Source organism: Rutilus rutilus (assembly GCF_951802725.1).
Source record: "Rutilus rutilus genome assembly, chromosome: 8".
NCBI lineage: Eukaryota > Metazoa > Chordata > Actinopteri > Cypriniformes > Leuciscidae > Rutilus > Rutilus rutilus.
The window spans coordinates 1,479,385-1,505,494 of NC_140222.1; the positions used below are offsets into that span (position 1 = coordinate 1,479,385).

The 26,110-nt window shown below is 40.2% G+C and overlaps 2 protein-coding genes across 3 annotated transcripts; one reads left to right on the top strand and one right to left on the bottom strand.

Annotated features, from left to right (window-relative positions):
- Positions 1–1,961: 1,961 nt before the first annotated feature.
- usp49 (ubiquitin specific peptidase 49) lies at positions 1,962–15,205 on the top strand. Of its 2 annotated transcripts, XM_084416297.1 has the most exons (8): positions 1,962–2,354; positions 3,267–3,350; positions 3,860–5,250; positions 8,704–8,905; positions 9,548–9,656; positions 11,261–11,466; positions 14,510–14,562; positions 14,673–15,205. In XM_084416297.1, exons 3-8 carry the CDS (start codon positions 3,922–3,924, stop codon positions 14,682–14,684), a joined length of 1,911 nt encoding a protein of 636 aa, XP_084272423.1. In that variant the 5' UTR covers positions 1,962–2,354; positions 3,267–3,350; positions 3,860–3,921; the 3' UTR covers positions 14,685–15,205. The 2 variants fall into 2 exon arrangements, with proteins under 2 accessions (XP_084272423.1, XP_084272422.1); XM_084416296.1 differs by having other exon boundaries at positions 1,971–2,354; positions 14,510–14,747.
- A 2,447-nt stretch (positions 15,206–17,652) lies between these two features.
- tmcc2 (transmembrane and coiled-coil domain family 2) lies at positions 17,653–26,110 on the bottom strand. The gene is made up of 5 exons (XM_084415868.1): positions 25,833–26,110; positions 23,388–23,741; positions 21,847–22,457; positions 19,061–19,196; positions 17,653–18,253 (listed from the first exon to the last, which is right to left on the bottom strand). The coding sequence occupies exons 1-5, from the start codon at positions 25,833–25,835 to the stop codon at positions 17,954–17,956; spliced, it is 1,404 nt and encodes a 467-aa protein (XP_084271994.1). The 5' UTR covers positions 25,836–26,110; the 3' UTR covers positions 17,653–17,953.

Here is a 26,110-nt window from a genome sequence, read left to right on the forward strand (position 1 = left end):
GTGTTTACATATGTTTGTGTACCGTGCATAATTATTTTGTATATATAAATACACACACGTTGTGCATGTATATATATTTAAGAGATATTTGCATACTGTATATATATATAAATATTTTATATATAAATAAAAAAAAAATCTAATGCACGTGCGTGTATTTATATATACAAAATAATTATACACATATATTATGTAAACACAGACTTTTATTTTGGATGCGAATAATCGCGATTAATTGTTGCCCAGCATTAATATAAATATACATATTTTATATATAAATAACACATTTTCTTAAATATATTCATGCATGTGTGTGTATTTATGTAAATATACAAAATAATTATACACAGTACAGACACATATTATGTAAACACAAACTTATTTTTGCATGCGATTTTTTAATCGTTGCCCAGCACTAATTAAAATCAGTGTTCTGGTAGAATCGCTAAATTTTGTTTTGAATCAGTACTTCGGAGGGTGTATCAAAAGTCACGTGACTTCAGCAAACAAGGGTTTAAGTCATAAAAGTGATTTGTCACTAAACAAAGAGTGATATTTATGGCCTGATGAAAACACAAAACAAGCAATACACATTAATAAAACCACACAAATGATACACACTTCCTTAATGGTAAGTAATAAGTTGAAGATTTCCTTTTAAATGATTCCACTTTAATGAAAACATTTGCCTTTTGTCTTGTAAAAGCCATCATTTGGCATGTTTAAACTGGTTCTGGTTTTGTAAAACAATTTGTTCAATTGATTAAGAGATTCAGTTGCTTAAAGGTGTTTAACACCAAACAAAAAAACACCTTAGATTTTGTCAGATGTAGTTTTAAATAATAATTTGGCTTGAAGAATGTCAGCTTTGATGTTTGAACAGGAATACTACATTTGCATAACAAATGCAGAACAGATGAAGGCACAGATAATTGGCTAGTAAATTCAAATTTATTTGAATATGCATGAGCAAAACACACTGGATAAATTCTAATTCACATGCAATCAGCCTTATATAAAATACAAGCTTAAAATAAGCATGGTTCAACACTTGACAGGACATGTATGAAGTTTAAGTAGGCTACATAGTGTTTTTTTTTTTTTACATTAACCAAATAATCACAGAATGTTCCTTTATGAATCCCATTTTGAAGCCTTTTTATGAGACAAACCAAGAATATTCTGTTACACTTTATTTGACAGTGTCCTTGTTATATATGTTACATGTACTTACCATAGTAATAACAGTGAATTATGCATAATTACATGCAACTAACCCTAATCCTACCCCTAATAGGATTAATGTAGTTAATTAATATCACTCAGTACTTAAATATATAATTACACTGTAACAATGACACCTTAAAATAAAGTGTAACCAGATAGGCTATTCTTGTTAAGATAGTTTTTATAACTAAACACGAGTCTTGCCATAACACAATATCAGACAAGCCAACACTATAATTGGTAACACAATGTTAACACACATTCGCAACATGCGATATTACCGTGAAATGTAAACTATGAATACCCCAAAACCCATTTCACTGAATTTTACAATCTCAGCCAGTTCAAACTCTAGGCTCGATCTGATTTAACTACAGTCGCAAAGCATGCTGGGTAGCCAGTAAAGCCTCATTGCAGAAACGTGTATGTTACTTTAACTGTAAAGTCCACATGTTGCCTTTGTTTGCAGTTTGTCCCAATCTTTTGCATAAAATCAGTGTATTAATTATATGCACTTATTGCATATAAAATCTAAATGCAAAATAAATCACATCATGATCTGAGGTTAATCTGTTCATTTGACTCCGCCTCTGGAGCTTTAAAACCTGACGGACGTCTCAACAACCGCATGAAAAGCCGGCTTAAAACTGGCTTAAATGCGCCAACTTTCGCGATCTCGACCAATCAGAACAAGGTAGTTACGTGATTGATCGCTCCTCGGCCAATCAGAGCGCAGTGACGCCAGCGCTGGGCAGTTCGGTTGAGGCGAAAATGGTGACAGCTCGCGCGTGCGGATAATGGCGGTAAATAACAGTCGAAAGAGAGTGTAAAAAAAACCCCGCTAATATTAACCGTAATTTTACTCTTCAAAAACACATTTACCGGCTGTTTCGTGGAGGACTCGCGCGTGAGAGCCGATTAAAAGCTGATCGGGGGTTTTCGGTGTGAGTTTATTCTGTAGCTGCGGCTCTTGAACTGGTTTTTGTTCAACGGATTTAAAGTAACAGATCTCTCGCGCCGGTATAAACACACACACACACACACCGATCGAGCACCGGTACCGGAACCTCCCGGATCCGCCGATACCGAAGATTCCGCGTGTCTCCCGGTGGAGCGTCTTTTGTTCTGTAAGTAGCGCTAGCGGGTTAGCACACACACACACACACACACACTCATACACAAACATTCAAACAACAGAGACAGACACACACACTCATAACACAGTAACACACGTATATCACATGCATTCATCTACGCACACAACATTGTGTGACAAACACATAACGTGCACAAATACTAAAGACTCAGTCTTGTATACAAACACAACTGCACACTTTCAAACACACACACACACACACACACACACACACACACTTTATCAAATGTAATGTACGACAAACACCAAGCTAACAAAAATATTAAGTTATGAAAATATTTTTATGTCTTAACGTTCTTTTCTGTTATGCGAACATTCCATTGTATCATTCTTCAAACATTATGGAACGTTACTTTTGAATGTTTCTTTGAACGTTCTGAAACAAGTAGTAACATTTAAAAAAACGTTAGACGAACGTTTTTAGGGGGGAAACATGCTAATATATGTGCTAATATTTTGAGAACATTATTAAAGACAAGATAACTTTGAACAAACGTTCTATTAATGTTACTGGAAGAACGTTTGTTCGTTACATTGAGAGAACCTTACCAGAACATTAGCTAAAGTTCTCAAAAAACGCTCCATTAACGATGTATAAATAATGTTTCTGTGCTAACGTTTTGAGAACATCATTAAAGAGCAGATAACTTTGAACGGATGTTCTATTAATGTTACTGGAAGAACGTTGAGAGAACGTTTGCTAAAGTTCTGAAAACGTTCCCTGTTCGCTATACACACTTTAAAAACCAGTGCATTCCCCTCACAGGAACAGATTCTGGTACTATGATGTTGCTAAGATCAGGACTGAACCGTTTGATGGCACTGATATCACTTTTGAATGTTCAAGTTTTGGGTGTAAATAAAGTGTGTTTCTTGTCCGCAGTGTTTGTTGGGCATTATGAAGTCCTGTACACTGTACGGCAGCAGGACACGTGCGCTCTGATGCTGAAGCTCACCCTTTCTCACAGTGAGTCCGTTAAAACTATTTTATGGACAATTTTGCTTTCCCTCATCCCTTAAATATTACCGTAGTCAACATTTGAAGTGGATTAAAAAAAAAGTTAATCAAAGTTGTCTTATGGCAAGAACGGGTATTAATCAAAATTCATGTATAACTTTGATGAAAGGTTTTGATCCACTTCAAATGTTGACTACTGTATTTAATTATTTATCAATCAAATCTAGTAATTTAAAGGTAAATAAAATAATAAATAACAAAAAATCTCCCAAAAAAATTGCATTTAAAGAAATAGAAAAAAATCTTATCTAAATTTAAATTAAATGAACCTTTCTTGGACAAAAAAAAAAAAAAAAGTATAATTGTAGGGCTTGGGGTCATTTTGACCCGCGAGGGAAAGATGCGTTGCAAAGGGGCGGGGGAAGGATGACGCACTGCATTGAAATGAATTACTTATTTGAAATAATCTGTGTTTGTGAGCAACTTGTAAGCAACATCTCTCTCCCTGTTATCTTCAGGATGAGCGCGGTCATCATGGCGTGTGGTTCCTGACTGCTAATGCTCATGCGCGTTGGGAGACATGGATCGCTGTAAGCATGTGGCGCGGTTCCGTTTGGGCCACGGCCACTCGATCCTCAACCCGCAGATGTGGCGCTGCGTGGACTGCGGCACCACGGAGTCGGTGTGGGCGTGTCTGAAGTGCACTCATGTGGCGTGCGGTCGCTACATGGAAGAACACTCCCTGAGCCACTTCCAGCAGACGCAGCACCCGCTAGCCATGGACGTACGCGAGCTAGCCGTCTTCTGTTTCGCGTGTGGCGACTACGTGTTGAACGATAACGTCGAGGGCGACTTGAAGCTCCTCCGCGGGGCCCTATCAACCGTCCGAATCCCTGGTCAGCGTTCCCTGCGTTCGTCAACATCCGACGGCGGGTTTAGAGCGTGTGATGTTAGCGTGTCGCGTACGTCCGCGCGGACGGCGTTGTGGCACAGACGGAAAACCCTCCTACAAAGTGCGTTACGCCGCTGGAGAAACCGGCAGCAAGAAGAAGAGAGGAAGCGTGAGGAAAAGCAAGAGCAAGAGCGCGAGGAGAAGCGACGACAACGCAGGGAAGTCAAGAAACGGTTAATGGGAGAGCTAGCGAACGTCCCACCGAGGAAAAGCGCGCGGTTGCTAACACAGGCTCCCCGTACGACGCTCGCCCTCATCCCTCGAAAGTTCCGCGATCCTCCGGAACGATTGCCTTCGGCTCCCAAACAGTCGCTTTTGTCGCTGTCCGGCAAGACTCTTTCGCGCAAGACGGGTCGTTTACGCCGATATCACGCGTCGCAGTCGGCACGGCGCAGGAAACTAGCACCGGGAGTCACTGGACTTCGCAATCTTGGGAACACGTGCTACATGAACTCCATCCTTCAGGTTTTGAGCCACTTGCAGAAGTTTCGGGAGTGTTTCCTCACGCTGGACTTGTGCGAGACCGAGGAGCTCCTCGCTAAGACTAACCAATCACAGGGTGTGGGGGGCGGAGCCAGGACCCTTGCTACGCTAGTCCCGCCCAGTTTGAGTTCGGCGGAACTGGTGCAACCGAAAGAGCCGCGGTCCTCGTCTCGGCAGAAGATGTCACTGTGTCACGAGTTGCACACGCTCTTCCGGGTCATGTGGTCGGGTCGGTGGTCGCTAGTGTCTCCGTTCGCTATGCTACATTCCGTGTGGAACCTGATTCCAGCGTTTCGTGGATACGACCAGCAGGACGCGCAGGAGTTCTTGTGCGAGCTTCTGGATAAAGTCCAGCAGGAACTGGAGTCGGACGGACCCAAGAAACACTTCTTGATCCCGATCACACAGCGGAAACTGTCCAAACAAGTCCTCAAAGTGCTCAACACTATCTTCCACGGACAGCTGCTCAGCCAGGTGACGTTAGCGGTTGAGTTTTAACGATTCTGATTGCAATTTCGATTCTGCTTATCGATTTCGATTCTTATAGATATTCCTAATTTTGATTTCAATGAGGTTACAAAAAACAACCTTAGATTTCATTCACATTTAGTCTTATTGCAAAACATGTAATTGTATCTGAATATCATGAGCAGAAATCATCAGGATAAAGAACACTTACACAAGGAGCGTTTGCCTGTGGTTTAAAAACACCATAGAAGAACAACTAGCCGAACTAATATAAACTTCAAGCATTATTAAAGACAATAAACACTCAGTAATTAAACAAGAACAAATAAAAAAATAGTGATCGCAACTAGGGGTGGAACGGTACATGTATTCGTATTGAACCGTCACGGTTCGGTGCATAAATTTACACGGAGAATACACGGTATAAAAATAAATGAAACTCGCATGCAAATGAATTAATGTAATGCGGAACTACTGTTAGATAACTAATTATATAAAACTATTGTCAGTGCACTACAAATAAACTGGTTCTATGCCTCTACTTTATCAATAAAACTTATTTTAAAAAAGACAAGGCTTAAGTAATTTATTTTCCTTTGGTGGTCCAGCCTGAGACACGCCCAAGCCTTCTGCATTTCTGTTTTGCTTTTCCCTCCATTGTACCGAACTCGTCCCGAACCGTGATGTCTGAACCGAGGTATGAACCGGACCATGACTTCTGTGTACCGTTCCACCCCTAATCGCAACTAATAGACACAACTGAACAAAGATGCGATTGAAATAAACAGATAAAAAGATTTTCGGGTATTCAGAAACTGTAATCAAATGTAAAGTAACACTGCACTTTATAAATAAAATATACAATACAAATATATTTATTCTGTAAATATGGAAGGATTCAGTATAAAAGTTATTCAGTGAAGAACGAGTGACTTTTCTCTGTCTTTTGTTGTTTGATTAGTGTTATTATAGAGCGGGAATATTAGTGTTATTATAGAGCGGGAATATTAGTGTTATTATAGAGCGGGAATATTAGTGTTATTATAGAGCGGGAATATTAGTGTTATTATAGAGCGGGAATATCAGTGTTATTATAGAGCGGGAATATCAGTGTTATTATAGAGCGGGAATATTAGTGTTATTATAGAGCGGGAATATTAGTGTTATTATAGAGCGGGAATATCAGTGTTATTATAGAGCGGGAATATCAGTGTTATTATAGAGCGGGAATATTAGTGTTATTATAGAGCGGGAATATTAGTGTTATTATAGAGCGGGAATATTAGTGTTATTATAGAGCGGGAATATTAGTGTTATTATAGAGCGGGAATATTAGTGTTATTATAGAGCGGGAATATTAGTGTTATTATAGAGCGGGAATATCAGTGTTATTATAGAGCGGGAATATCAGTGTTATTATAGAGCGGGAATATCAGTGTTATTATAGAGCGGGAATATCAGTGTTATTATAGAGCGGGAATATCAGTGTTATTATAGAGCGGGAATATCAGTGTTATTATAGAGCGGGAATATTAGTGTTATTATAGAGCGTTATTATAGAGACGGAATATCAGTGTTATTATAGAGACGGAATATTAGTGTTATTATAGAGCGTTATTATAGAGCGGGAATATCAGTGTTATTATAGAGCGGGAATATCAGTGTTATAGAGACGGAATATTAGTGTTATTATAGAGCGGGAATATCAGTGTTATTATAGAGCGGGAATATTAGTGTTATTATAGAGCGGGAATATTAGAGCAGGAATATTAGTGTTATTATAGAGCGGGAATATTAGAGCAGGAATATTAGTGTTATTATAGAGACGGCAGGAATATTAGTGTTATTATAGAGCGGGAATATTAGTGTTATTATAGAGCGGGAATATTAGAGCAGGAATATTAGTGTTATTATAGAGACGGCAGGAATATTAGTGTTATTATAGAGCGGGAATATTAGTGTTATTATAGAGCGGGAATATTAGTGTTATTATAGAGCGGGAATATCAGTGTTATTATAGAGCGGGAATATTAGAGCAGGAATATTAGTGTTATTATAGAGCGGGAATATTAGTGTTATTATAGAGACGGCAGGAATATTAGTGTTATTATAGAGCGGGAATATTAGTGTTATTATAGAGCGGGAATATTAGTGTTATTATAGAGCGGGAATATTAGTGTTATTATAGAGCGGGAATATTAGTGTTATTATAGAGCGGGAATATCAGTGTTATTATAGAGCGGTAATATTAGTGTTATTATAGAGCGGGAATATCAGTGTTATTATAGAGACGGCAGGAATATTAGTGTTATTATAGAGCGGGAATATTAGTGTTATTATAGAGCGGGAATATTAGTGTTATTATAGAGCGGGAATATTAGTGTTATTATAGAGCGGGAATATTAGTGTTATTATAGAGCGGGAATATCAGTGTTATTATAGAGCGGTAATATTAGTGTTATTATAGAGCGGGAATATCAGTGTTATTATAGAGCGGTAATATTAGTGTTATTATAGAGCGGGAATATTAGTGTTATTATAGAGCAGGAATATTAGTGTTATTATAGAGTGGGAATATTAGTGTTATTATAGAGCGGGAATATTAGAGCAGGAATATTAGTGTTATTATAGAGACGGCAGGAATATTAGTGTTATAGAGACGGCAGGAATATTAGTGTTATTATAGAGCGGGAATATTAGTGTTATTATAGAGCAGGAATATTAGTGTTATTATAGAGACGGCAGGAATATTAGTGTTATTATAGAGCAGGAATATTAGTGTTATTATAGAGACGGCAGGAATATTAGTGTTATTATAGAGCGGGAATATTAGTGTTATTATAGAGCGGGAATATTAGTGTTATTATAGAGCGGGAATATTAGTGTTATTATAGAGCAGGAATATTAGTGTTATTATAGAGACGGCAGGAATATTAGTGTTATTATAGAGCGGGAATATTAGTGTTATTATAGAGCGGGAATATTAGTGTTATTATAGAGCAGGAATATTAGTGTTATTATAGAGCAGGAATATTAGTGTTATTATAGAGACGGCAGGAATATTAGTGTTATTATAGAGCGGGAATATTAGTGTTATTATAGAGCGGGAATATTAGTGTTATTATAGAGCGGGAATATTAGTGTTATTATAGAGCAGGAATATTAGTGTTATTATAGAGCAGGAATATTAGGCTACTGTCACTTTAAGAGCTGCACGGATCCAATATAATGATACACATTTAAAGAGAGTCTTTCGCGCTCGAATGGTTTAAAGTCATGTTGAAATGCTCACAAAGGAATCAACAAGAGGAATCGAATTTTAATTTGATAACAATCGATTTTTGATTCCCGAACCCTAGGTGACGTGCAACTAGAAATAATCGAATAAATGCATGTAGGACTAAATTGCTGGGTGAATTATTGGATTTGCCTGCTATAATCCATGTTTCTAAACTGTAGGTAACGTGTCTGTCCTGCAAGCGCAAGTCGAACACGGTGGAGCCGTTCTGGGATCTGTCTCTGGAGTTCCCGGAGCGATACCACCGCATGGAGAAGCCTAGCGCCGCGTGTCAACGGAGCTGCTCCCTGTCCGAGATGCTCGCCAAGTTCACGGAGACCGAAGCTTTGGAGGGTTGCATTTACGCCTGCAACTTCTGCAACAGTACGTAACATCTTGAATTCTTTATTAAGCTTTACAGAAACAGGGAACCATTAACTACAATACAATACAATTCTGCACAAATGTGACCCTGGACCACAAAACCAGTAACGAGTCGCACGGGTAGATCTGTGGCAATAGCCAACAATACATTGTACGGGTCAAAATGATTGATTTTTCTTCAATGCCAAAAATCATTAGGATATTAAGTAAAGATCATGTTCCATGAAGATATTTTGTAAATTTCCTACCGTAAATATATAAAACTTTTATTTTTGTGAGTGGATGCAGCACAATCGCCAACATAAATGAACAACTTTAAAGGAGATTTTCTCAATGTTTCGTTTTTTTCTTTGTTTTTGTTTTTAGTTTTTTGAGCACCCTCCGATTCCAGGTTTTCAAATAGTTGTATCTCGGACAAATATGGTCTAATCCTCCATACATTAATGGAAAGCTTATTTATTCAGCTTTCGGATGATGTATAAATCTCAATAAATAAATAAAATTACCCATGTGACTGGTTTTGTGGTAAATTAAACTTATATCGCAAAGGATAATACTCAGTTTCATCATTCTTAGTGATGTCAATAATTGTTCTTCCCTTCTAGTTGTTAATGCATTTAACATCAGACTTTCCCGTTTCAGGAAAGCGCCGCAAATCGTCCCATAAGCCCCTGTCTCTTTCAGAGGCCTGTAAGCAGTTACTCATCTGCCGTTTACCTCAGGTTCTGCGGCTACACCTCAAACGCTTCCGGTCAGTCCAAACCCTTCCCATGTTTCACCTTGTTAAAGGGATAGTTCACCCAAAAAATATAAATTAGCCCATGATTTACTCTCCTTCATGCCATCCTAGGTGTATACACTCACCTAAAGGATTATTAGGAACACCTGTTCAATTTCTCATTAATGCAATTATCTAATCAACCAATCACATGGCAGTTGCTTCAATGCATTTAGGGGTGTGGTCCTGGTCAAAACAATCTCCTGAACTCCAAACTGAATGTCAGAATGGGAAAGAAAGGTGATTTAAGATATTTTGAGCGTGGCATGGTTGTTGGTGCCAGACGGGCCGGTCTGAGTATTTCACAATCTGCTCAGTTACTGGGATTTTCACGCACAACCATTTCTAGGGTTTACAAAGAATGGTGTGAAAAGGGAAAAACATCCAGTATGCGGCAGTCCTGTGGGCGAAAATGCCTTGTTGATGCTAGAGGTCAGAGGAGAATGGGCCAACTGATTCAAGCTGATAGAAGAGCAACTTTGACTGAAATAACCACTCGTTACAACCGAGGTATGCAGCAAAGCATTTGTGAAGCCACAACACGCACAACCTTGAGGCGGATGGGCTACAACAGCAGAAGACCCCACCGGGTACCACTCATCTCCACTACAAATAGGAAAAAGAGGCTACAATTTGCACGAGCTCACCAAAATTGGACAGTTGAAGACTGGAAAAATGTTGCCTGGTCTGATGAGTCTCGATTTCTGTTGAGACATTCAGATGGTAGAGTCAGAATTTGGCGTAAACAGAATGAGAACATGGATCCATCATGCCTTGTTACCACTGTGCAGGCTGGTGGTGGTGGTGTAATGGTGTGGGGGATGTTTTCTTGGCACACTTTAGGCCCCTTAGTGCCAATTGGGCATCGTTTAAATGCCACGGCCTACCTGAGCATTGTTTCTGACCATGTCCATCCCTTTATGACCACCATGTACCCATCCTCTGATGGCTACTTCCAGCAGGATAATGCACCATGTCACAAAGCTTGAATCATTTCAAATTGGTTTCTTGAACATGACAATGAGTTCACTGTACTAAAATGGCCCCCACAGTCACCAGATCTCAACCCAATAGAGCATCTTTGGGATGTGGTGGAACGGGAGCTTCGTGCCCTGGATGTGCATCCCACAAATCTCCATCAACTGCAAGATGCTATCCTATCAATATGGGCCAACATTTCTAAAGAATGCTTTCAGCACCTTGTTGAATCAATGCCACGTATGTGACATTTAAGGCAGTTCTGAAGGCGAAAGGGGGTCAAACACAGTATTAGTATGGTGTTCCTAATAATCCTTTAGGTGAGTGTATGACATTCTTCTTTCAGACGAACACAATCAGAGTTATATAAAAAAATGTCCTGGCTCTTCCATGCTTTATAATGGCCATAAAAGTGCATCTATCCATTATGAAAGTGCATCTTTTATGATGGATAAATGCACTTTCATGATGGACAGATGCACTTTTATGGCCATTATAAAGCTTGGAAGAGCCAGGACATTTTTTAATATAACTCTGATTGTTCCCTATCCCTTTAATGGTTTGAACCCACTTCCTCCTAACGGTTCTCATGTTTCCAGGTGGTCCGGTCGGAACCACAGGGAGAAGATCGGTGTCCACGTGGCTTTTGATCAGGTCCTGAATATTCAACCATACTGTTGCTCGGACGCCGCTCCGATGCCGCAGAGAGAAGCCTTCACCTATGACCTTTCTGCTGTAGTGATGCATCATGGGAAAGGCTTTGGCTCAGGGCACTACACGGCCTACTGTTATAACACTGAAGGAGGTGAGACATGGTTCTTGGCTAGCGAGTCTGGGGTTCATGTGGACGGTTCACAATTGGTATGAATGCAGCCCGTGCAAGCAGCTCGTGCGCTTCACATCTCCTACCGACTGATGGCCCGTTCACACACAGGACGATAACTATAAAGATAACGATAAAGATGTAGTTCTAAAAATCGTTCTCCAAATGAAAGAATAGCAGAGTTCATGCCACAGCTAAAACGATAGCGATACAAGGAACGATATCATTGGGATCACTTTCAGAACGATTTTTTCCAGCCGTCGAACGATAAAACACTGACAGCCAATCAGAATTCCAGCCGTCGAACGATAAAACACTGACAGCCAATCAGAATCCACTCGAATATAAAGGGCTCGCGCATTAAAATGGCAGAAGTTAATCGCCGAGGTCCAGGAAAACCCACCCCCTTTTCAAGGATACGTTAACAAAAAATATACGTGGAAAGTAATCGGTCGTACCCTTGGAATAAATTAAGTATTAACAACGAGATCATTATGCAGGCTAGCAAATAGCGTAACAAAATTACCTCAGGAATCCAGCGCTAATTTCGACAGCATTGTATTGCTTCCTTTGAAGTTGCAGTGAAAAAGGAGTTGTATATTTATATAAAGATGTTGACTAGGCATTGGTTTTATTCCACTATTGACTTCGTCAGCTAAATTCACTGTTGGATTAGATGGATTACCCTAGACTAGCTAGATTCACAGATGCGCTCGAAACGCAGCATGCTGAGGACATCTGCTGGTAAAAGACGTGTAAATGCAACAAGAACAGCAAAAACATGTTCAATGACGTGTTGTACACAACAATTGTAAATCCATTTTCGCTACATGGAAACCGCAGGGCGCTCTTGGAATAAAAAGATTGTTATCGTTCGTTGGTGTGTGTCAATGTACCGTAACCCTCTGGTGCTCTTCACGTAGCGGTCAAAAATGACCGAATTTTCATTTCAATGAAGGGAATGTACAATATTTTAGTTTAATAATGTTTTTTATTTAATATTTTGTATTTTATGGGGATTTTATGGTACTACATTATATTTACACTGTATTTATAATTCATTTCTTCACGTTTTGAGCATAGACCTGAAAATTACATTTCCAACTTAAACTGGTAAATCTTGAATGCTTTAAAGCAGCAGACTGAAGTTTGATCTCTTTTTAAAGACGACACTTGGCTAATTTAAAATGACAGCGTTTAAAAAAGTGAACCTTAAAAAAAAGTAACAGAATTTTACATTTATTGTTATGAAAAATGCACCAAAATACTATTTGAAATTTTTATATGAAATCTATATTATCAAAAACAAGTTTTACTCTAAAACTACAAGAAAATCAAAGCCATAAATCTAAAGTTGTGTTCCAAATGTGAGGTTGATATCTCAAAAAATGAGCGTTCAGTGAGATGTTGTTCGGCTGCAGTACCAAACGCTTCCACTAGAGGAAATTCGTCTCGCATTCGTCATGCGTCATTTCTGACCGCGAGGAGCACAAGAGTGACTATTGTTTACAGCAGGGGTTCCCAAACTTTTTCATTCTAGGACCCACCTAGACAAGTATAATCAATCTCAAGACCCACTTGCACTGGTGCTACCAACTTTCTCAGTTGGTCGCACCAGCATGATTTGGTCGCACCTTTTTTTTTTTTTTTTTGCTACATGCCATGGGATTAATCAATGCATGCTGATGGTCTTAATCTGCATACCCTAGTTTTGCACTGATGTAAAAAGACTGACAGTGACAAGACCTCATGTTAGCAAAATATTTTAAACTTTTAACTATTAAAAAAACATGTATGTTCTTTAATGTTTGATTATAATTTTACCGTCTTCACATAGGGATGGGAAATGATAAGATTTTATCAATAATAATAATGCCACTGACGATTCTGCTTATCGATCCGATTCTTTAACGATTCTCTTATCGATTCTTGATAGCACTGTGTGGAAAAATGTAGTCATATGCTTTTTTTTAAAAAACAAGGGGTTTTATTTATTTAAAAGCTTAAGCTTGAGTAAGCAAACTGTACTTTTTATGTAATTTATGTAATAAATCGAACCTTATTGTAAAGTGTTACTGATTAGTTATCCACCGATTCAGACGTCACCTGAGTTCACTGTTGGAAAGATCAGTTGTTTTAACCATTCATTAAAATGAATCGTTCAAAGGAGTCATTAGTTCGCGAATTGGACGTGTCGTGCGCGTTGCGTGATTATCCCAGCGGTTAGGACATGGACATCCAAGATTTGTGTCAACACAGAAAACATTTCATCACTGGATAGTTTTTTTCGTTTAATTAAAGTGTTGTTTTATGTCAGCTGGACGTCTGGGACGCTTTTCAGAGAAGATAAGGCAACAACTTATTTAGCACAATTCACACCCAGCGGTAATTAAGGAAAAAAATAATCTCCGAATGCTCCACATGAAACTTTGGTCTTCCGACCTTTTACCAACGTGTCGATTTATTTTGATTAATATGTGCGAGGGGGAGAGAGCAAGACAGCGCTTAGTTTGGAGACGGTGAAGTCTTGTTTACACTTTCGCCTGGCTCTGAAGAGCTCTCTCTCTCTCTCTCTCTCTCTCTCTCTCTCTCTCTCTCTCTCTGCTCGTTCTTTCAGTTAAACATGCACTCTGTCACAAGCGCAGCAGTTCATCTACATTACTCACCGCTCAAATAAGACTTTGGCAGGACAAAAATTCACTTTGGCGGGCGCTAAAACTCACTTAAGAGTCGTTTGGTCATTAATCGGACTGGTTTTGTTTCACTCACCGTAACGTAAATTTAGCTGCAGCTATAATTGCCTTTGTGCGACCCACCTTTTCTCACTGTGTGACCCACAAGTGGGTCGCGACCCACAGTTTGAAAACCACTGGTTTACAGCACCATTTAACCTGTTCAGATCATGGCCATGATTTTTTTTTGTTCACACAGCAACAAAACTTTTACCAAGTTTCGTACAATTCCGATGAAGTTAAAAAATAAAATAAAAAACTTTTTTGTGTGTGTGTGTGTGTTTGTCTTGCAGGTTTCTGGGTTCACTGTAACGACTCTGAGATGAACGTGTGCAGTGTGGAGGAGGTGTGCAGCACTCAGGCCTACATCTTGTTCTACACACAACGCTCCTCTTAAACCTGTCTATCTCTCTATCTGTCTCTCTTTCTTCTCTCTATACCTGTCTCTCATTGGAGGTCTGTTCCTGACATCAGCAGTGAGACTCAGAGATTGATTGGTCTCTGCTGGCACAGTCACACTTTACCCAGGGCATTCAGGACCAAACTACTCACCTGCAGGGTCCAGAACAGCAGGGACACACACACACACACTGAAGTCCCTCTGCTGTCGGAGAGAGAGACAGACGGATCATCCTGGAGAGAAAAATGCGACAGCAATATGATCATCAAACACTCTGAATCAGGAATTCTTCACCTTTGATACTGCGACTGTTTTCTACTCTCTTTCTATTTGGGACGAAAATCAGGAAAACAGAGAAAGCCTCTTCATTTACATCAGTGGTAAATGACTGAACAATCTTATGACGCTGAATGTCTTTAGTTGTGTATGTATGTGTGTGTGTGAGTGTGTGTTGAGTGGAAGGGTGTGACTGCTGACCTCTGACCCTTGACCTTTGTCCTGTATTGTGAGAGCACCTGTTATCAACTTTATTGATCTTGTGGGATCTTCCTGATGATAGTGAATAAAGAAAAAAATCATGAAACCTTGACATGCTGTCTGCTTTATATTTGATGCGCATTTCATTGCATGGATGGGTATAAAGACAAAAAGGTTACTTAAATCTAAAATACTTTTGTTTAAACATTTTGTCACTGTAAAATATATATTTTTTTTACTTAAATCCAGTTACAGCATGTGAACATGTTCTCTTATTCGAAGGTAAGAAAAGCTAATAATAAAATCACAAAAATATAACATTAAATCACTCATTATAAAGATTAAATCTTTATTCGTTTACCTGCAATAAAGGAGAACCGAGAATCTTGTTTGTTTAATAAGGTCATGGTTAAACACCCTGTGAAAGGTTGAACAAAACACCAAAGCAATTGTGTATAATGTGAATTCGAAATATTCTATTATTAAATATCTTGGTCAAAAATATGAATTAAAGACACTCACAACATTTGTCAAATCCTGTGACAAGTTTATCTTCAGAAGTGCTCATTGTAGTTGTCTAGGAATATTTTTTATTTCTGGTGTTTACTGCTTTAAACCCGTCAATCCGGTAAACCCGATAAATTTACCGTTATAAAAGCGCGCGCAATTTTAGCGCGCAAATTACCTCAGTCGGTCAGTAAACGTCTATCGACTGGACTAAATGGTAAGTTTATCCCTATTAAATGTGAACATGATAGATTTATAGATATATTAAGCGTGCGCTTATCTAAGCGAACAACATCTGATATTACCATTCTGTCCTCGTTCGTTTTTTCCGGGCACAGTTTGTCAGATCAATCTTATTTGCATACTGTTAATTAAAGGGAGTTGCTTCTCATTAGAAAGACTGTTTGACCGTAGAAGTAGACCGTTGTGTGACGCAAGATGGCGCCGTTGAACCGGTTTTAACATGTCGATCATGCAGTAAATCGAGCGGTTTATTCATCACAATCACATCATATCCGCTGATTTACAGAGTAGGTTTGTGACGAACTCAGAATCATTGAAAAGGAAAACGTATGCTGTGTTGTGGATCATAATTGTGTATCAGGTTGTTGATTATCATATAGTCTATTCATCATTTTGAGCCCGAAGCAGGTTCATGTGACTCAGTGTAATCCATCCTGGGATTAATGAATTATATCTGGATTAAAGTCTGCATCTGGATTGCAGCAGATTGTCGTCCAATGCGAAAATATGTTCACCCAAAATAATAAAAAGAAAAAAGGTAATAATACAAATACAACGAGTAATTCCATCCTAGCATCATTGCTGCACAGGTCCTAATGAAAACAAAAGCCTAGCCTATATTTGCAAATGTATTTATTAAGAATACAGTGGTGTTGAGATTTAGCAAACGGGTAGAAACATGATAAATGTGATCAAGCCAATGGAGCGTGTTACACTATTACTGTGTTTACAAAAATGTTCTGATGACGGATGTGGTTGATTCTTATTGATTCTTGACTACTGACGTTACGTTTCTGCCTTTTCACCCTAGTCAAATATCACTTGACAACACACAAAGTAAAATGACAATGTTTCGCCCCTCCTCCGTAATGAGATATTTCATATACAACAGACACAGAGACAAAACAAACTAAACGCAACACATTTTCCGAGACAGTTTTGGTGTCAAAAGCTCCAAAGAAGTTTGGATCTGAAATGTGAACGTGTGTTGGTTTTAAAGCCATGCATCAGCAGAAGACCATTCGCTGGACTCTCCGCTCTAAGAACCAGTTTTAACATTCATTAGTTAAAGGGACAGTTCACCCAAAAATGAAAATTGGCCCTTGATTTACTCACCCTCAACTCATCCTAGGTGTATATGACATTCTTCTTTTAGATGAATACAGTCAGAGTTATATAAAAAAATGTCCTGGCTCTTCCAAGCTTTATAATGGCAGTGAATGACTGTTTCTGTTTTGAAGTCCATAAAAGTGCATCTATCCATCATAAAAGTGCATCTATCCATCATTAAAGTGCTCCACACGGCTCTGGGGGTTAATAAAGGCCTTCTGAAGTGAAGCCATGTGTTTTTGTAAGAAAAATATCCATATTTAAAACTTTATAAAGTAGATAAATAACTAGCTTCCAGCCAAACGAACATACGGATTCGACTTAAGTCTAAGCGCAACTTATGCGAGTAATGCGACGCACTGCTGATATTTACGCTATGCTATGACGCACTACGCTACTTCTGACGTCACAAGTTGCGCTTTGCATAAGAAGGCCTTTATTAACCCCCCGGAGCACTTCTATGATGGATAGATGCACTTTTATTATGGATAGATGCACTTTTATTATGGATAGATGCACTTTTATCATGGATAGATGCACTTTTATGATGATAGATGCACTTTTAAGATGGATAGATGCACTTTTATGATGGATAGATGCACTTTTATAATGGATAGATGCACTTTTATGGACTTCAAAAGAGAAACAGCCCTTCACTTCCATGATAAAGCTTGGAAGAGCCAGGATTTTTTTTTTTTTACATAACTTAGATCATATTCGTTTGAAAGAAGAATGTCATATACACCTAGGGTGACTTGAGGATGAGTCACATGGGCTAATTTTCATTTTTGGGTGAACTATCCCTTTAAAGCAAAAATGAGCTCAATGATCTAAAATAGGAAAGAAACCCATTCAGAAGGAAAAGACCGGGAATGTAGAGCCATGTAGACCATGGTGTATCTCCTTACTGAATCTTTCTTAAACATCCTTCAAGCTCTGGTATGATGGGAGGGATGCGTCACAGTTAGAATCTAAGTTCTGTGTATTTTGTTCGTCTCTTTCAGCTGGGCAGCAGACAGAGCTCAAGCCAATCCCAGTGTTTCCACAGTGTGACCAGGAAGAGCGCCAGGGCGAGGGTGGCGCCGACCCGAGCGCGCGTCTTCATGAGGGGCGTGATGAAGTTGGCCATGGTGGACACGAACACCAGCAGCACCGCCATCAGGGCCAAGATGACGTTGATGAGTTTTCCCAGCAGGGCTCGAGCGTTTGCGTTCTCCACGCCCTCCAGCTGAACCACCTGCTGCTGTTGCTGCTGCAGCTCCAGTTTGGTAATGCGGGTGAGACACGACTCTACGGCCTCCTGCACACAAACACATGCACAGAACTTTGTATAGTGTACAAGTTCCAAAGTCCCTCTGTGATTACAGCTCTCAGATATGGCAATGTTAATGTATTTGGTCTTGGTACGCTGCTGCTGATCATTGCATGTTACTGCTGAAATAACCCCAGTAGCAGATCTATACAGGTGGAGCTGGGGAAGGGGAGGGTTTCTGAAAGAGCACTGCTAACAGCAAACACTACCAGCATTTGAATATTGAGCCACAGCTCATTGGCCGCTGATGTAACAGCAACCAATCAGCTGCGCTATGTGGATAACAATGTTATCGCTACCAAATTGAGTTAAGGACCTGCGCCATCTAGAGTTTCATGTCAGAACTTGTTTTTTTCCCCTCTATATTAGTGTCACTGTTTCTGAACTCCCTGAAACGCCTCCATTGTAGTCTTGAGTTTTCTTTCGGGAACGAACACGTCACAATATTCCTCATTTAAATAATTCATACGCAGAATAAAGGGGTGGGGCCTGGTTGAGTTAGTTAGTAGTGTATTAAACTGGCGGTTATGGTAAGGGGCGGGACATTCTCCAAACACACTCGAAACGCTCGACCAATCACAACATACTGCTCCAACCAACCAATCAGAACACAGTGTGCTTTTCAGAAGGAGGGGCTTCACAGAGGCAGGAACTAAACAACTGACAGACTGGGAAGAGAGGAGCTGCAACAATGAAGAATATGGGGAACATAATCAACATTCAAGCAGGAAAACCTGTTCTAGTAGAGCCTGAAACAAAATGAAGCCTCGATCATTCTTTGTTATCGTTTCTCACCTGGATGTCTCGCGCTCTCTCGTACGATTGGTACGCCACCTTCTCCTCCATGCTGGCCAGCTCCTGCTTCAGATTGCTCATTTCGTTCTGGTGAAGTTCCGTCAGGTCATTCAGCTGCTCTTCCAGACGCTCGTATCTGGAGGAAAAAGAGAGGAGACACACACCTGAACATTTAGCTCTGGAAAAATAGTGAGGTTGGATTCTTGAACAAAGCGTTTTTAACCAGTCGAGCCGGTTCACTGAGTCAAACTGAATCAAACTTTAGTTCCGGATTGATGATGCGCAGCACCAAATGAGCCAATAACCAAATGAGCCTATAACCAAATGAGCCAATAACCAAATGAGCCAATAACCAAATGAGCCAATAACCAAATGAGCCAATAACCAAATGAGCCAATAACCAAATGAGCCAATAACCAAATGAGCCAATAACCAAATGAGCCTATAACCAAATGAGCCAATAACCAAATGAGCCAATAACCAAATGAGCCAATAACCAAATGAGCCTATAACCGAATGAGCCAATAACCGAATTAGCCAATAACCAAATGAGCCAATAACCAAATGAGCCAATAACCAAATGAGCCTATTACCAAATGAGCCAATCACCAAATTATCCTATAACCAAATGAGCCAATAACCAAATGAGCCAATAACCGAATGAGCCTATAACCGAATGAGCCTATAAACGAATGAGCCAATAACCGAATGAGCCAATAACCAAATGAGCCTATAACCAAATGAGCCAATAACCAAATGAGCCAATAACCAAATGAGCCTATAACCAAATGAGCCAATCACCAAATGAGCCTATAACCAAATGATCCTATAACCAAATGAGCCAATAACCAAATGAGCCAATAACCAAATGAGCCTATAACCAAATGAGCCAATAACCAAATGAGCCAATAACCAAATGATCCTATAACCAAATGAGCCAATAACCAAATGAGCCAATAACCAAATGATCCTATAACCAAATGAGCCAATAACCAAATGAGCCAATAACCAAATGAGCCTATAACCAAATGAGCCAATAACCAAATGAGCCAATAACCAAATGATCCTATAACCAAATGAGCCAATAACCAAATGAGCCAATAACCAAATGAGCCAATAACCTCCAAATAAGCCAATGACCAAATGAGCCAATAACCAAATTAGCCAATAACCAAATGGGTTATTGAACCAAAGAACCGGTTTGAAATGAATGAATCACAAACAACCAACTCAAAAATGAGCCAGTTCTAATTGTCAAAGTTATTTTTTGAGTTGGACATGAAAGAACCGGTTCTTTGGCTCAATTATCCATCTCTAGATTAACCGTTAATTCGGTGCATACTCCTTTTGATTCTAAACTGAACTCAAGTGGCACTGAGAATTGAGTAAGAGACTAACATAAATTACTCTGAAATGTTAATTGGGAAAGTGAGAGACGAAACCATGTTGATGACCTGAGTCTGTGGTAGAGTAGTGAGTTTGATGTGAAACTCGAGGTCGGGGACCAGATCTGTTCTGTGGGGTGCGGACTGGATCGGTTCCTTTCCTAGAGCTCCTCCTGTCCGATTTTAGGGGAAATCGGATCTACTGGAGACGTCCAACAGATTATTTAGGCGTGCCGAAAGAACACCACAGACACAGTACAATCAACACGGGAAAATCTCACAGTAAAACAAGCAGCTGTGAAAAATATGATCCACCGGTGTTTTGCCAGATGTATCATCTTTTTACGCTTTCAAATTTCATCTTTATATCTCTTTTAATGCCTTTTATAACTGTTTTAATTTTACTTGCTTTTATTTTGTGATTATTTTAATTCCTTTCTGTGTAAAGCATTTTGAATCACCATAGTGTATGAAATGTGCTATATAAATAAACTGGCCTTGCCTTGCCTTGCAAGCACCAAATGAGCCAATAACCAAATGGGTTATTGAACCAAAGACCCGGCTCAAAATGAATGAATCACAAATAACCAACTCACAAATGAGCCAATTCTAATTGTCAAAGTTATTTTTGAGTTGGACACGACTGAACCGGTTCTTTGGCTCAATTATCCATCTCTAGATTGGTTCATTCGGGGCTTTGCAAGGAGCATGCGTCTTGCGTTTCTAACCCGGAACTAAGGTTTGATTCAGTAAACCGTAGGGGTGTAACAATATATCGCAATATAAAAATGCAACTATATGTATCGTGGATAGTGACAATATGTATTGTCGATAGTTCACCCAAAATGAAAATTACTGTGTGAGAAAAAATTCTACAGTTCTAAAAAAAAGTTTTCAGAGTTTTAGTGTCAGTACCACATTAAACTACTATATATAATGTTGAATATAATGTATAATAATGTGATCGGGGAATATTTGTGGGTCCTGATAATGTCAAATGTCTGATGGCGCCAGTAAAAAGTGGCCTAAATAATTTTAAATATATCTAGTCAGGGACAGAAATCAAACATATTCATCTAAAATAATTCTGTTTTCAGCTTCATGAATATGTTCATTCTGGTGTCTCTGTTGTCCTGTGCTTTGGGTTTCCAGCACCAAGTCCAAGCCTTTTCACTTACACCCACAATGTAAAACCAAATTTAGCATTTTAATCAACAGTACTTTTTTTGTTACCTTTTTACCTTATGTCTTGGAGTATCGCAATATCATATCGTGATATCGAATCATGACATGAGGGTATCGTTACACCCCAAGTAAACCGGCTCAAAAGAACGATTCCTTTTAAGAATCGAACATCGCTCCTGGAAAGCCGTGGCACTGCTGTAGTTGGTGCAGTTTTACCTGTATCGCTCCTCCTGCAAGCACTGGGTCATGTAGCCGTAGTCGCTTTGCAGCTGCGCTTTCATGTCCTCGATGGCGTCCTCCATGTGCACTTGGCCGACTTTGATCTCCTGCAGGCCTTCCAGCAACGCATCCCACGAGGAAGACGACGAGTGGTGGTGGTGATGGTGGTGGTGATGCCCGTCGAGCCGAGGGCTCCCCATGGTGGCTCCCATCCCAGACATCGGCCCGCCGGCCCCACCAGAGTTGCTCCCGGCCGGCGACCCGGACGTCGCACTCGAGCACTCGTCGTCGCTACCGTATTTGGGGCTGGAGACTAGCGTAGCGCTTCCGCTCAGAGCGCGCGGCGTCTCTTCCGCGTGCCCGTCCTCCAGGGTGTCCTTCATGTGGGCGATGTTATCGGCACTCCCGAACTTGTTGCGGATGAGGCTGGCGAACTCTCGCGGTTTCGAGACGACCGCGGTGTGCGTGAGCGCTGAGACTCCGCCCTTCACTCCTTCGACCACGCCCCCTCCGAACCCGCTGATTCCCGCACGCATGTTCGCGCCCACGTCCTTCAGCCCCTGATGCATGTCCCGGAAGACGTCTTTGGGCTGCCGCGCCGGACCATTCTGCGAAAAAGCAAGACGTGAGTACTCTGGAAAATTGCAAAAGTTTGCATGCAAGAGAACTAAGGCTGCAGGATTAATCGGAATGAAACCGCACGCGATTTGGCAAAGGCTGCGATTATTTTATGCGCAGCTTGTCAGCTAGAGTTAGGGTTAGCACACTCCCTTTACCTCTGTACAGATAAAACGTTATATAATGATTCCAGTTCGCATGGATATTATATATATATTCAAATGTGCATACCTTTTTTAAAATCCGTTTTCACAGATTCACGTTTTTTAAGTTTACACAGATGAAAACATTTTTCAATTTTTTTTAAAACTTGCGCCTTGGAACCAGTTTCAAAGTTTGCGTTCTCGAGCACCAAACACTGTTGTCGTGCAAATGAACGTCCAGAACGCATTAAAAAATTCTGTTTTCAGTTAAAACGGTGTCGTGTTAGCGGCCCCTAAGCTAATAACTAATGATCTTTGCAACGGAAGTTAAAACTAACTTTATCTGGACAATAACTTTATTCTAGAGCTGCTGTAAAGCCTAAACAATCTCTGTTACTGTAATCTCCTATTATCACTGTAAAGCTACTTTGAAACAGTCTACATTGTTAAAAGCGCTGTCTAAATGAAGGAGACTTAACTTGAAATAAACAGAAGATTGAAATACTTTGATGTATTAAATGTTGTCTGTTGTTGGACATGAGGTTCATAAATGCGTCTCATGTTTGGAAAGATGTTTGAGGCGTGTTGCTTTTTCAAATGCACGTTATAAGCGACTCAAACTGAGTGAGCAGCGTTTCCTGAGCCGTACGTCACTGACAAGCTGCACATTACAAAATAATCGCAGCCTTTCCAATCTCATAATCGCGATAAACCAACCGACGATTTCATGTTAACTGCGATTAATCGTGAAGCCCTAAACATAAATGCCCATTGTACCTGTTCGATCTCTTTGAGTTTCTTATGGTAGTGCTCGAGTTTCTTGTGCAGGTGTGCAATGGTCTGCGCAGACTTCTGGTTCTTCTTCTCGAACACTTGTTTGATGCGCGACGCCTGCTGTTTGTCCGCGTTGTGGGCGAGTTTGAGATACTCGGCTACGTTAGCGTCGCGCGCCTCCTGTTCCACGCGGATCTGCTCGGTGATCTTCAGGATCTTCTGCTGCAGGTGTTCCAGCGCCACACGTGTTCTCTGGACCTCGCCGTCCAGTCCCGCCTCCACGCTAATGTTCCCGTCAGACCCGCCATGGCTCGCGGACGGCGGCAGCCCGAGAGTCGACACTTCGCTCTTATCCAGCTGCATGCACACAATCAGGGTTTGATATTAGAAGATTAGCACTAGCCAATTTGGCCCAAAACTGGGCTTTACTCATTATGTTCAGGGTATAATCAGGGTTTGAAATGAACACCCGCCAACCCACTAAATGCGGATGAAACTCAATCAGGGTTTGAAAATTGAAATTTCCATCTTACACTGGAAAAAATGCTTTTCTTACTCAGTATTTTTGTCTTGTTTTCAGTCCAAATATCAGAAAATTCTTAAATCAAGAAGCATTTACTAGATGAGTAAAATGCCATAAGATATTATGTCTTGTTTTCTGGGGAAATAAATCTAGATTAAGTGAGTTGTTGCTTATTTTTCTGACCCTGTTGGCAGATCATTTTGCTTTTTTTAAGCATCAACTCACTTCATTTTGATTAATTCCCCCGGAAAACAGGACATAATATCTTATGGCATTTTACTCCTCTAGTAAATGCTTCTTGATTTAAGAATTTTCTGATATTTGGACTGAAAACAAGACAAAAATACTGAGTAAGAAAAGCATTTCTTTTTGCAGTGTAAAAAATTGGGCTTCACTTTATTATGTTCAGGGTATAATAACATAATAAATGAACATCCGCCAAATGCGGGTAAAAATCAACTGGTGGGAATCACTGTCAAATCACGAGCCAATTTGGCGTATTAGTTATTATGTTTACTCACTTTGCTGGGGAAGTTCGTGTAAGACAAATCTGTGCAGATTTAGTGCAAATATTGATCATCATGATATATTAAATACAGCGTATCGCTCAGAATCTGCTCATATCTGCTCACTTGAACACACACGTCACTACACAACTAATAACAGCGCTTGTTCATTTACATTGAAGCAATAGCGAAGATTAAAAAGCATTTGATTAACAGAAAAGACATTGTTATTTTCAAACCTCCTACATTTTCTGATGTTCCTTAAAGAGGAAGAGAGGAGATGCTGGATGACAGGATTTTATTACATGTTATAATTTATATATAAGCTGTGACGTAGTTAATCTGGTTCATGTGTTTTTCTTTTTTTCTTCTTTTTTTCGTGGCTAGTAGAAGTTCTGAATGGCCGATAACTTATCAAATTAGTAGCCAAATTGGCCGGTGAGTGAAAAAGTTAATCTCAAACCCTGCACACAATGAAAACACAACAGAGCTGAGTTGCAGTGTCATGCAAACTTGCACATCAAACATCTGATGTGACACCACACACACTAATTTTAACACCTCAGTCATATGAGTGAGTGTTTACAAGAGAGAGACACCGTGACCCACTTTCCGTTCGTTAAATCTCTCCATACACACTAAACTAAGAGAAGAAACTGCAGAAGCATGCGTAGATTTACACCTACGACCTGAAACATCAGCGCTTGATGTGAACGACACACCACAGGAAAATCAATAGTGATCTGAAATGAATCATTCATAAATGCAGCGTCGCAATACGCGCTAGAGTCGCAGCAAATCTTCGTAAACAAATAAACGTGCGTGAAAAGATGCAGTGTAACACAACAAGCCTCGTCTCAGGGAAACACGCATTCGAGCATGCGTGTAAAGATGCATTAACCTTTACATGTGTGTGTGTGTGTGTGTGTGTGTGTGTGTGTGTGTGTGTGTTACTGCATGCATGTTACCTGCACAAAACAGCATGCTAGAATGCATTTATCTGAGAAACACTCACACACTCTCACACACACACACACGGCTAAAGGTCAGCGCAGTCCATGCATCTTTTAATGCATGTGAATCTGAGCCATGTTACCTGTCAAGAGCATGCGCATGTGTGTGTGTGTGTGTGTGTGTGTGTGTGTGTGTGTGTGTGTGAGTGTGTGTGTGTGTGTGTGTGTGTGTGTGATCTACAGGCCGCATTTAGAGTGGAGGTTTGAATTGAGTGGTGCGGGACAGCAAACACACACACACACACACACATGCATGCATGACACCTGCTGTACATTTAGGGACATGTGTCAGGCGGGTTAAACGCAGAGAAGCGCGTGAGACAGACGGGTGATGATGGATGGATGATGGATGAGAGATGATGGACGGTACAACACAGGAACACAAGATTAATTTGCGATAAATTACCATGATCTTCAGTGCAGGAGGTGCAGCTTCACTGCAGAGACGTGTAAGAGGGCCATGTCTCTCTCTCTCTCTCTCTCTCTCTCTCTCTCTCTCTCTCTGTGTGTGTGTTCACCCCTCCCCCTCTCCTCTCCTCTCCTCTATCTGTCTATCTCTCAGTCGAGTCTGCCATGCTTTACATTAGAGTCGATATCGGCTTCTCTCATCTTTGTCTGGCCCGTTTCTGGCGTTTCTTTCTGGTCTCTCCGGCCGTGTGTGTTTGTCTGTGTGTTTCGACGCGC